The following is a 13,129-nucleotide window of genomic DNA, read 5'->3' as shown; positions in this document are numbered from 1 at the left end:
CAGGACATCAGGAGCAGCTGGCAGGAGGGCAGCGGGGGCAATGCAGGGAGAAGTGGCAATAGTGTTATCTCCAGGCAGGATCTCTCTCTCCTGCACTTTGCAAAACATTCATGTGGGTTTATTTGCCTTGCTTCGTAAATATTTTCCAGAAAAAGGTTTGTTTGGGAACACTCTCAAAGCAGCACTCAAGGAGTCTTCCTAGTGACCTCCAAGAAGTACATTTCCTAAGGCATTGCTCTGTGCATGTCTTTTCAGACACCCCCTTTGCTGCACAATGCTTACTGGAGAAAAAGCAGCAAAAGCTGAAAAAGGCTGCTGAAAAAGCCAGGGACTCTGTCTCAAAACTCAATGAGCTAATGAAAACAATTTCTGCCAGTGCCGGTGAGCTCTCGCTCACCTGCAGCGAGGGTCTGGGGGCTCCTGCGTGGCCATGCCGGGGGGCACTGCCATCAGGCTCAGCGGTGCACGCGCAGCTCACCTCCCCAGCCAACTTACTGCTCTCCCGTCGCAGCACTGCCACTGCCCACAAACGGGATTTCTTCCCTGTCCGTCTTCCCCAGAACGAGATGGTGCTTCTCCATGTTTATGACGCACTGTAGAGAATAAATGCCTTTAGGTAAGAGGGAAAACAGCAATTCACAGTGGTCCCAGCTCCCCCAGCATAGGTAAAAGCCCTGCTGGAAAACCCTTACCTTCAGAGATTTCAGTGTCTTCAGCCCAAAGGAGAAGGGTTTCTCATTGTCTTCTGAAAAATAGGAACATTCAGATTTATACATTCAAAATGTTCTCCCATGCTTTTTGTCAGTGACTCCATCCTTCCTTCGTGACTGCTCTGCTAAATAAAACCCTGTTTACAAAGGGACTGAGTTACTCTGGAGGGGAACATGATCAAACGGAGGCAGGCGGATGCGCCGGCAGGGAGACATGGCAGTCGCCCCATCAGCACAGCAGAGCGCGAGCCTGGTGCTGCCAGCACAGCCCTGCTGAACGCATCCTCCCTCCCTCCCTCTGAAGGGCCAAACAGGGACTTTTGATGCAGAAAAGTAGTATTTCTATTTTAATTTTAACATGTTTCTGAAGCTTCTTTTTTCCCCCTGGGGTAAGAGGGAGTAGAGCCCCAGCCTGTACCTGGAGGACCAGAGGAGCACACACACACACTCACCCACGACGAGGGCAGCGCACTCCACGGGGACAGCTCCCACTGTGAGGGCGAGGCACTCGATCTGGCCGATCGCCTTCACCTTGTATGGCAATGAAACCATCTCGTCTTCGCCAGGGAGTGCTTTGAGGTGCTCCTTTAACCTGCGCATTGAAAACACTTCTGACATGAAACAGCCATGGTTTGGCTGCTCCGGCAAGGAGCAAATGGCGTTTGGAAGGTACTTACACCTGAAGTGCTCTTAGCTTGCTTGTATTACCACACCGTTATTGGAAAGCTGCTTTCTTGGCCAGTTTTCTGTGATGCTCTGCATACAGCCAGCAGCCTACACCCATGTCAGACCACAGCATGACCCACGACGCAGCCCTGGGACTGTGTCAGCCCTTGCCCCAAGCAGAGCTCCTTACTGGATTTTGCTTTTTACCTGAGGAATCTTTGTTCCTACATTTCCTCAAGACTTGGGGAAGCAGCTGATCTAAAATGGCTTCTAATGCAGTGTGGGTGTAAGGAAGGGATACTCCACTCCAGCTCCCACCAGTGGAGCCACCGACACCGTGTCCCCATGGCCTTATAGCCAGGGCAGCGTGCCCAATCCACGCTTGTTAGCAGGTGCTGCTGCTGGGTTTATTCATAGGAAATGGGGACAAATCAATCACATTCAGCCTGAGAAAAGGAAAAAAGGGTGTCAGGGATATTGCAGGTACAGTCGTTTCTTCTGTCTACACCCCATGAACGAGTCTGACAACACTGATTAATTATTTAGCTTCAGTTTCTCTTTTAAACTGAACGAGAATCTAATGGAAAGGCAGTTTGAGGCAGTAATCTCTCCGTCGGATAAAAGCTGTATCGCTTTTTGGCTATTTGAGGTACCTTTCTGCTGAGCTGCATTGCAGCAGTGCGTCTGTATCTGTCCATCTGTCCTGGGGGGGACCAGCCCCCCTCAGAGGCAGAGGCCCTGGGACTGAGGTGAGGATTGCCCATGCCATTTAGTACAGGTACAAGGACCAGGAGAGGTAGCAGAGAGAAGGAGCTGGATCCCCTCTGCTGCTTTCCTTAGGGACTGGCCTTAAAAAGCCGTGGGAACATACCAAGAAGAAGTTTATGAGCTCCATTGCCCTGAGCTGGCTTTACTCTGGCCCAAGACAGGTTGGAGTAGCTTTTTTGGGTGCAGCCAACTCCAATGGCTTCTCTATCCACTCAAGGGAAGACGTGTGGTCTTTGGCTGTGGTCTTTGTTTCCCCCCATTTGTCCCCACCGCAGGGCACAGGCCGTGGCGCTGGAGCCAGGACCTGAACGGAGCCAAGATACAGCTGGAGATGGCTCCTCACTCTGGCACCCGCTGATCCCGATGGTTTTCCCAGGCGTGACCAGGGCTGCAGAGAGGCTGCAGGGGAGGTACAGAGTAAAGCCACCTTCAAGGAAGCGCTTCCTTACAGTTAAGACTGACCCAAGGACGGATGGATAGCATGTGGGCAATGCATGGCTGAAAGCCAGCCAGGAAACTGCAGCGAGGTGAGGAGAACCACTGATACCTGACGCAGTGACATATCCTGGAGCTGGGTTTGAAAGTGGAAAGTCCCCAGCAGTGTGCAGTAACCAGAGCTGCTCACATAACAGCTGCACCTACACCTCTGCAGGGGATTTCTTAGGCTGCGGCAACCTGCAAGCTAACCCCACCGCTTTCCTCAGAGGCGAGGGGAAGAGCTCGAACAGCACCATAACAAGACGTAAAAAGATTTTTTAAAAGGGAGGAATTGAGCCTGTGCCTTGGACACACACATGCTGCTTTTAGGCGCTGAGCCCCCAGAGACCTCAGCAGCAGGGCCTGTCCCCAGAGCTGCTGAGCCTCAACTGCAGGCAGTAGCACCCGGCAAAGCACACTGCGGGGCCCCTCCTGCCCTGCAGGAACAAGAGCAAAATCGCCTAGCACACCTCTTCCCTGCTGCTTTCGAGGGCTGGATTTAAACAAAACTCATGTTTTATCGTTGCCACATGCACTGGACTGCTTTGAAGTAAAATGTCCTGGAGTGGTGCCTGTTGTCACACGGGACCTACCACAGCGACAGCAGAGCGAGCCAGGCATCAAAGCCCTGGTTTTAACCCACTTTGTTAATCTGGCTTTAGCTTCTGTCCCCACAAACACAAACAGCAAAGGAGCTGCAGGAAGCTGCCTGCAAGGCAGCCCTGCCTGCTGCACACCTCAGCTGGCAGCGCATGCGGGATGGGGTGTCACTCTGGCCACACTGTCTGCCTGCACACACAATGTGGCTCCTGCACACCCCAGTGTCTGTGGGGTCCCTCCTAGCAGGAACCAAAGCTCGCTCATTGCTGACGAGTAACACTGGGGAGGGACATGGGCCTTTTAACTGCATCTGTCCAGCTGAGGGCTCTGAAAGTGGTCTCACTCAAATCAGGAGGGAATCCCCATAACCTGAGAGCAGAAACTAGCTCTAACCTATTTCTTAAGCACGCTTTGAAGGGCAGGACTGCTGAAACAGGCTGGTGCTGCAAAAACTACACAGGACACACATGAGTAACACAGAGAGCAGATGAACTGTCACAGAGCATCACTGTGCAACTCAGACGTGTTGAGCAGCCAATACAGCATCTTGCAAGATGAGACCCCTCCAAACGCACTGTTATCATCCGTAAGCTAGGCTGAGCAGCTCCACCATTTGTGACAAGTCTGTAGTAAGCGCAGCCACCTTCCAGCCACTAAACACTGTTATGCAAAGAAGTAATTACTGTCTGGACAGAAAACAGGCACCATTCATTCAGGGCCATGCAGTAGTGCTCAGGGAGCAACTGCAATTGGTTTTTGTGTAATCACTGCAAGTCGGTGATAAAAAGCAATGACTCCATGGGAATAAAGTGCCAAAATCTTCTTGATACCCTGTGAGCTGATGCCTGATCCTGCTTCTTGGAGATCAGTGGGAGTTTTGCTGCAAATGGCTGGCAGTCAACTGTCTAACACTACGTAAATACATTTCCTTTCCCTTCAACCAGTAGAAAATTTTTATTGGGAGTAGCATCAGACACCAAATTTCAAGCACATGCACGTACACAACCGCACAGCTGCTTTACACCCAGTGCTGGGGCCAGCAGTGCTGCAGCTGCCAGCAGGAGCACACCCAGCAGCCAGGTCCCTGCCTCGCAGCGGGGACCTGCAGGGCTGGCTGGGCTGACCCAGCCCCACGCCTGCCCCAGGGACACAGAAGGCCAGGGGGAGTTTCAGCTATTTTACGAGGCACTGAACAACAAACAGGCAGGCACTGAAAAAATACAAATGCATCCAACCCTCTGAAGGGATTTACTCAGAGGTGCATAGGTTGGTACAAGTGGCTTTCTATTTCAGCTCCCTGCAAGGACATTTAAGAATAAACCAGGATTTGGTTGTAACAGGAGGCTCAGGGGCTTGCCGGGGCACAGCCCAAAGCACTCCCTTCCAGAACGGCCATCACTGGCGTAAGCGAAGCCCCAGCCCCGGGAGCACTGCCTGTGCTGCCAGGTGTCACGAGTTCCCACAAAACAGAAATCCAGCTGGATATTTACCCTAGCCTGTCCAGGCAGGCAGACGACATGAGGTTGTGCTGTGAGCCAGTGTCCACCACGGCCTTCAGCTCCTTCCCTGCACACTGCAAGAGCAAGCAGAGATGGGAGGTGATGCATGGGATGCGGGATGAGTGCAGGATGTCCGGGGTCTCTGCTCTGCACACACCGGTCACTGCCGAAATGCCAACGTCTCCTCACACCAGCCCATCCCTGCTCCACTGCACACTCAGTGCCCGCAGGGTATCACCTCGTCCACCCCATGCACCCAAGAGTTGGCTCTTGAGCTGCTTTTTGAATAAGGTGGTGCTACTAAACAACATGGTGTTGGGTCCTGAGCCCTTCCTGGCAGCATTTGCCCCTGCAGAGAGCAGAAGGGGCAGCCCCAGGCAGGAGGGAATATCATGGAGAGTGGGAAATACCAAAGAGTGTGGGGGATAAGGAGGAGAAATGTGAAATTACTCTTGGGGAAAGAAAAGAAGGATGGCACTTGAGGAAAACAAATAGGCTGTGAGCACAGGGATTCGCCATGGAAAATTACTCCTCAGTGTTTCAGCGTGCTGCCCCAGCCTGCTCCCTGGGGCACCCTCCACCACTCCCTCCACCCTGATGTCCAAGGGAAGACATCCATCAGACCAGTTTTCTCTGTGATACCCAGGTGGGCATCCGTGCCACAGCAGCCCTGAGCTGCAGAGGGAGAGCATCCCCACAGCTGTGACAGCCCTGGTGGAGTGCAACCTTAATCGGGAAACATGGAGAACAAGAGCACAACTTGAGGCTGTCAGAAATAAAATTTGGGAGGAAAAAAACCAGAAAGCTGGGGAGGGACTATTACCTGGCAACTCACAACTATGAGTTCCTCATCCTCCGTTTTCCCTGAGCTGCCCAATTTGGTTTGATTCAGCTTGTTGGTCTGTGCTGAGATATCACTCTTCGGAGTCCAGCTGCTTCGTAATTTTGATAAATTTGTCTCCATCAGGCGCTTCTGCAGGATATTATGTGGTTGCTTTAAGAAAAAACACACACAGAAGAGTGGGGTGAAGTCAGAAGAAAGCCACGAAGTGACCTGCATCGCCAGCCTGCTTGTGGTGCCCGCGGGCCAGCACTGCTCTCATGGGAGGGATGCCCTAAAGTCTCACTCTCCCTGATTCCCAGACTACATGTACTCTTCCTAGCCTACGTCTATTTGCTTTCCTGCCAGTTCTGGCTTACCTGGCTTTGACTAAAGAGAACTACTTTGTATTGGCAAGGGAACAATCCTGTCAAAATATTAACCAGAATTTGGAGGGATGCCTTTCTTTTTCCAAGCTCAAGTTCAAGATTTGATTTCATATAGGAATCAAAACAAGTCAGGCTTTTCCAAGCTGATGTTTCAGCCATAATTGCCTTCATCTGTTGATAAGGATATCAGGAATTCTGCAGTGATGTGAAAAGTTAAGAGGTAACAAATTACCTTTCCAATTACACGTACCACCTAAGTATGAAAAAGGTGTATGGACTTACTGAATGAGCACAGATGCTTTCATTGAGCACAGGCATTGCTGGCATAGGAAATACCTGTGTCCAGCCTCCACCTGTGGCAATGCTCTTTGCATGAATCAACCCAGAATTTAAGAAGCTGATTTGGGTGTCTGTGCATTGGCTGTTACAGGTGCAAGTGAACAAGGCACAACTGCAAGAAGAGAGCTACAGATCGTGTCTATCTGGTCTGGCCTTTAGATCAGAATTTGGTCTAAAATTGCCCTGCGTCTCTCTTCCCTCTGCATTTGTATTTAGCTGCTAAGGGTGAGTAAATGGGACCAATCCTGGGTGCCATGCCACAGGAGGGAAAGGAGAGCAGGGGAAGAGGTAAGATCGTCTGAGGCAGGTGGGTATTCTCCTGGGAACCCTCAATGCGTCGTACAGCGGCTTCTCGCTTTCTCTGTCATTTCCATTTGCTCTGTGAGAAGCATGTTGCCTCTCAAAATCTCCTCCAACTGCTTTCCCAAAAGCCTTTTTATGTTTAATGTTCATCACGGATGGATGCACATACTCTGCTGGAGGTGAAATGACTCTGCTTGATTATCTGCTCATTTCTCTGCCTGGCTAATCTCCCCCCGCATTACTGCCCTTTCATTCTGATTTTAATATGTCCACAGTGAGACCTTCTTACTAGCTTATTCCTGAATTTTTGCATTCATATTAAATATGCCTGGGTGTCTGCAGAGACATCTAAACCAGCAAACCTCCTCATTCTGAGGGAATTTCAATGGGATCAGGATAACTTTGAAAACCTCAGGCTGTGGTTCCCCGAGTTGGCCAGCGCGCGCCCTCATGCGCAGCACCTTGTCTTTAAAATAATCTGTGTGGCATGTTAAATAACAGCACTTAAAAAAGGCTAATGCAACTTGGCATCATCTTAAAATAACTGCAACCACGTTAGTGCTTCAGATCCTGCTGCAGGCGTAACACGGGTGGTTAAACTGGACCTGACTGATGAGATCAGGTAGATGCAGCCAACACCAGTGGTCACCGGGACACGTAATCCCCCTTTTTCCTCACTTTTCACTGTTCTTACTTCTGCATACAACCTGAGACTTGAAAGGAAATAAAATTTCATGACCATTTTTGGTTGCAGGTGGTATGTCTGACCAGCACGCTTGAGAGCATGTCCTGTGTAAAGGCGGTAACGTAGCCACACTCCCAGCGATGGGGAGAAATCAGATCTGACATTGCACTGTCTCATTCACACACGAAAAGTAACAAAGCTCCAGCACTGCTCCCAGTGAGACTGAACAGCAGAAACCAGTATTACTTAACTAGATTAAAGGCAGGCAGACTGGCTCCACTAGTAATGGACCCTGTGCTGAGGGACGAGCAAATCAGTTTGGAAGTGAGGGCTCCCTTACATGAGGCAGAAGCCATAGGTGCACAGTCAGCACTTGGATCACCTCCAAGGCTCCTCATCTGAGCAAAAATGCAAGCCAGGCTTTGCTGACAGTGGATGGCATGTCCTTCTTACCCTTTATGTTTGCCTGCAACTCAGGCACACATCTGGAGGACTAATTCTTCACATCATCAAAAAAACCAAAAGAGAGCATAGGGGACTGGAGAAGTAGATGAGTGAAGTTCCCAGCTGGCCAGAAGACAGCCTGTCGCACAGTGGTCACCTCCTCGCGCCCAGCCCCGCTCAGCTAAGACCGAGAGAAAATTCTGAACGGCATCATCCAGGAGAGTCTGGGTGCTCTTCTGAACTGCCTGGCCTCAATTAGGTTGCCAAATACCTTTGAACGAACAGGCTGGAGAAGAACAAGTCAGCAGCACACTCATCATTGTTATTTTAACTATCACCTACCCTTGATTCAAACCTAAATTTTTTTTACTACAAGTTCTCCTATGGATTGTTAACCAGTTACATATGTGGGTTTTCTCAGGCCCTGGTTTTATGAATCCTACATGGGATCCATCACCAAAAGGAAAAAATCCTCCACTCAGCGAACACGAGTTAGTACCACAAACGGGACTGTCTTTTGTTGACGCTTGTTCTTCTGAAAGCCACAGCAAATCCTGCCTTCGGGGGGACAAATGTTGCTTACGTTGTGCTCCCACACAGAAATAATCTAGCAACAGGGGGCTGAAAAGGTTCCCTGCAGCACCATCCTGTCTCAGGCTATTAATTAGTTTGCTTTAACTTGTGTTTCCTTTGACTCTCGTGTGCAACAGTGAGGGATGTTAGTCACGGAGATGACTCAAGTGATGGATACAAACTTGGTAAACAGATAATGTGCCAGGGGACATTTGCAAGTGCACATTTTGCTGAAAAACTGCAAGCAGACCATGTCTGGGAGGGAGGGAGAGGAGGAAAACCTCCACGTGACAGCGATGGGGAAGGCAGACATGTTCTCCCTCCAGTGCGGGCTGGCCACACAGCCAGGACTGGTGTTTGAAGTAACCCAGATTATCTGGTACTGTCTTTCTATGCATTGCACAAAACTGTTGAAAGTTGTTTAAAAAAATAGAATGTTACATACCATTGTGTAAGTGCAAAAAAACCCGGTATTTCCTAGTATCATTCAACACAATATAAATACAAACCAGGATTTTTTTCATATCTGCCTTTCCATCCCTGAGACTTTGCAAAAACCTATAATCCCCTAAAAAAGTCACAGTAGAAACCTAAAAGGAGTGGAGACACCAGCTATTGCTGAACCTATTTACCACTGTCTGTCAAAACCACAAATAATTCTGTCCAGTTTTGTTCCTCTCTAATTTATAAGCAAGTGCATCGCTGCAGCTTGCAGTATCCATCTCTCTGGCAGGTTTCCCACTATTTTGGCTTTTAGATCTGGGGATAACAAGACCCATCAACAACAGTTTCACTCCAGTGGAGATGAAAGTCAGGGAAGATGTCAGCTCCTCCCCTCCCCAAACCTGTCTCAGGAGGTTTGCCCTCTCTTCTGTACCTAGACGGTAGAAAAAAGTTTTAACACACCAACGGAGCTCATCCCAAGAAATAACCAATTTCTCTCTCTTCTGCCCACCCTTCATCCAAATTCACCTCTTCTACCAGCAGCCTGTGCTCGCGTGCTGTCAGCCCCTCTTGCAGAGGGATGAGGTGGGACAAGAGATGCCCCCTGCTCTCCTGCACCCCCTGGGTGCCCAGGCAGCGGCCAAGTCTCTGACCAAGACAGTGCACATAGCATCAAAGGTTTTTGCATTTTAACCAAGACACAACAAACTCTGGGGAGTGCACAGTGAGAAAGCAGAGAAAACTGCATGCACTGCAATTAACTGGAATGTTGCACCAGCTACAGGAGCACTGGACGGGGCCACGGGGGCACCCAGAGCTGCGCTGAGGACCCGGGCGCCCAGGGGAGGCTCTGAGGGCATTTTGGGAGGGGGAAATGCTTTTTTTTGTTGTTTGTTACTATTTATAACTTTGTTTCCCAGCTTGTAAAGTGATGTGGGACTGTTTCAGGCAAAGCCCCTCCAAACTGGTCCGGCGGCTCTTGGGGCGAGGGTGAAGTGTTAGAGCATGAGGAGGAGCTGCCAACGGCCAGCACACCCTGCCCAAGTCAGGCAGGGGGTCATGGTTATGGTGTCGGGAAGCCCAAATCCCAGCTAATGACCATCTCATGCCAATTTTCTGGGCTTTGGGGAAGAGGCTAATAGTGAGGCATCAAAACAAAACCATCTCTGCTCTGTATATCCAGCCCTACGTTTGCCAAATCCAATGTATGCTATGCTATAGTTTGGTCTTATACTAGGCAAACAAAGTGGAATACGTAAAGGGAGCAAGGAGCTAGAAGAGTTCGGTCCAACTCAGAAGAATACACTGAAAAATATCAGAGGCTTAACATAGATAATTACAACAAGTATTTATCAAACCTGCCTATATGCGGCATCACCAGGAGAGATGCTTCAGGAGCCAAGTAACGGCACACAAGCTGGGGGACACCAGCGCACCCGCCCTGGTGACCTGCTGCCGCCTCGCTGCGTGCAGCACCCCCTGCACTACAGCCAAAAGGAAGGGGATTTCTCCCCAAAATCGGAGTGGTCGCTGCCAGCTGTCACCCTGACAGACGGGGTCTGTCCTCACCACCTGTCCCTGTCTCTGGGGAGCTGTTACCTCCTCTCTTCTCCTGCCGAGGCTGCTGGAAAACCCCCGTGGGAAACCCTGCATTAGTAACGCCAGTCACGTCAAAAGCCCTTCCACCCACGTCACCACAGCTGTTGCGCAGCTTTAGACACAAAAATGCACTGTTTTGTTAGGAGGTGTGCAGTTATTCACAAGAAAGGCGTGCAAACGCCCTGGGCAAAGACCCCTGATGCCCTGGGCCTCCTGACCACGCAGCTCAACCCCTCTGGACCTGGACCTCTTGGTTTGGGGCCATGCCAAGGTGGGGTCCCACATTTCAGAGGCTCTTGGCTCTTTGTGCGTCTCTGAGACTGGAGAAGCAACATCTCCCACTCCTCCTGGGGACAACTCTTGTGACATCCAGGCAGGCATGGCACCAGGGAGACGCAGAGGGTCCTCTTGGAGCAAAGCTCCCTGCCATCCTGGCCGTGTGTGGTGTGAGCATGGTGGTGCTGGCAGCATTGCCAGCAGCGTTGCTTCACTGCAACACAACCCACTGCAACAGCTCTGAAATTCACAACATCTTCTCCGGGGCTGCAGGAACAGGCCTCAGCACATGCCAGTGCTGTCGCTTTGGGGACTCCCCATATGTCCCATGGGGCAGAAGGCTGTGGCCAAGGCAAGCCCTGGCCCCATGTGCCCACTGTCCCGTCACCCCTCACTGTGGTGGGGGGACAAGGTGGTTTTGCAGGGGGGTGGCCCATACCAGCTCGGTTCTCACCCCATGCCTGGCTGGAGACCCACCACAGCCAGGGTAGCCGGGGCAGGCAGCGTGCCTCTGCCACACCACATCTCCTTTTTGTCCTTGGAGGGGATCGAGAGCTGTGGATGTCCCCAGGGCTTTGGCACATCCCTGGAGAGAGCCCCCACATGCGGACCCTCCTCACGGGGGCTGTGGGTGCAGCAGGGGTGATGCTGCAGCCGCGGCTCAGCCGGCGCAGGCACAGGAGCAGGGAGGAAATCTCAGGTGACATTTCTGTGACCATGGCCGTGGCGAGGAGCCCCATGCTCTGCCCCTGGTGCCGGGGCCAAACCTGGTCCTCGCTGCTGCGGGGACAAGGACTTCAGTGCTCACTGCCCCTGGCTCCTGCTACCTGTTGCCTCTCTCATCTGGGCAGAGCAGAAACCGCTGCCATCAGGGTCTCAGCCCCGCACACTGGGTCGCTGAGCGATGACACGTTATTTAGACTCTGCAAATAATAGTAATAACACTACCATCACGCTCTGAAAGGCACTTTGTAGCTCCCCGTCAGAGAGCTGCCGTTCAATGGTGACCAGGAAAGCTCCTTCCGAGCCTTTCCCTGGGCAGGAGCTCCACTCCCTACAACTGCAAAACATTTGGGATGTCAAAAAAATCACCTCCATGCGTGCTGCAGAGAACAGCCAACTCATTATCTCAGCCAGGCAGAGCCAAGCCTAACCCAGCTGCGCAGGAAAGCTGTAACAGAACAAAACTACCCCACTAAAAATAAAAAGATTCACTTTTTTCAATGAACCTGTATCAAGCATTGAAAAAAGCAAATATTGTGTGTTACAAGGTGCAAGAATTTTGCAACAATTTGGCAAAAAAAAGTAAAGGAGCTTTCTTCGGTAGGATATACTTTCTAGATTTTGCTCCTTACATCAGAACTTTTGATATTACATTTAAGTATCATTTCCCATTAGAGAAAGCTCAAACATTTGTGCACGTTAGTATTTAGAAATGCTCTCCAGCCCCTGGACATAATGAAGAATATTGTATGTCAGCTACAGGATCGCAGGGATCATTGCATATGTATATATTTAAAACCTAGAATTACGTATCTTCATTTTAAAAAAAAACATATATGCATAAACCTTTATCAAAGTGTGATCTTGGCAGTTTTATATTTTGAAGTGCTACTGTCTGCACTTTACCAAAGCTTTTATATGTTGTGCATATACATGCATCACAGGCAAACGTATGTGTACATATGTATGTATTATATGAAGCCATTTTGATTTACTCTGATTCAGATAGGATTTTTGTACTGAAAACAATATCTCATTTTCATGTAAATGTAAAAAAAAATTAAAAGCTTTTAGATCCGAGTGCCAGGCATCTGAAAGCACCTACTAGCAAAAAGCAACCCTGGTGATAACCAGCATCCTATTTCTACTCCCTTCCTTTTACATAAAAAAGCCTCGTTTTTTTAATCAATTTCCACAAGCAACCAACTTCTAACAGAAAAATGGTATGAAGAAAAAAAATAGACACTGCCCTACCAGCTTCTTAAGTCTCTTTCCAGTAAACACAATAAAGCCTTACAGTATCTTTTGAAGTCCCCAGCTTCTTCAGCCCATCCAGAGGGAGGAGATCTGCAGAATCCTTGTGAATAAACTGAACCGCCTGCTTCACCCTCCTCTGCTGGCGGAGAGATGCTGCTTCCCTTATCTCCACTTCTTTTCTACTTGGCTCTGTCAGGATACCCGAATAAAACATCTTTCCACCCGCGTACGGCTCGCTTCTCAAAGATGTGCCTCTCAGAGATGAAGCGGGGGAGATGCTCTATTGCCTGCGATTTATAACCAGAGCCTGGTGACGTTTGGAGACCGGCAGGTACTCCAGCCAGCACCGCCAAGTAAAGGAGGGGTTGGGCACATTGCAATACGTTGCACAAACAACGGCGGGTGAGCTCAGGCTCGGTCTAAGGGAATAAATCAGTGCCGTTCCTCCTCGCTGCCTCTCCTGAAAGCAAGATTAGCCACAGGCATTTGATGGCTCTCAAAGCCTCCCAGCAGCCTCACGGGCAGAAAAGAGAGCACTAGAGCACCATGCTGGTGCT

General features: G+C 50.1%; 1 protein-coding gene across 1 annotated transcript; it reads right to left on the bottom strand.

The window, feature by feature from the left end:
• Positions 1-491: 491 nt before the first annotated feature.
• NRIP3 (nuclear receptor interacting protein 3) lies at positions 492-12,786 on the bottom strand. The gene is made up of 6 exons (XM_050897016.1): positions 12,613-12,786; positions 5,544-5,714; positions 4,712-4,794; positions 1,163-1,302; positions 693-745; positions 492-593 (listed from the first exon to the last, which is right to left on the bottom strand). Exons 1-6 carry the CDS (start codon positions 12,784-12,786, stop codon positions 492-494), a joined length of 723 nt encoding a protein of 240 aa, XP_050752973.1.
• Positions 12,787-13,129: the final 343 nt, after the last annotated feature.

This window comes from Gymnogyps californianus, chromosome 5 (assembly GCF_018139145.2).
Source record: "Gymnogyps californianus isolate 813 chromosome 5, ASM1813914v2, whole genome shotgun sequence".
Taxonomy (NCBI): Eukaryota; Metazoa; Chordata; class Aves; order Accipitriformes; family Cathartidae; genus Gymnogyps; species Gymnogyps californianus.
Note: the sequence above shows the minus strand (reverse complement) of the source record. Positions and strands in the feature narration are given on the sequence as shown.

What these genes read in the sequence shown, in the direction of transcription:
- NRIP3 (XM_050897016.1), bottom strand. Translation starts at nt 12,786, where the DNA reads ATGTTTTATTCGGGTATCCTGACAGAGCCAAGTAGAAAAGAAGTGGAG. An exon ending in GCCTGCCTGGACAGGCTAGG is followed by an intron (nt 1,303 to 4,711) that starts GTAAATATCCAG and finishes TTCAATGCGCAG; the next exon opens with GTTAAAGGAGCACCTCAAAG. An exon ending in AGACACTGAAATCTCTGAAG is followed by an intron (nt 594 to 692) that starts GTAAGGGTTTTC and finishes TATTCTCTACAG; the next exon opens with TGCGTCATAAACATGGAGAA.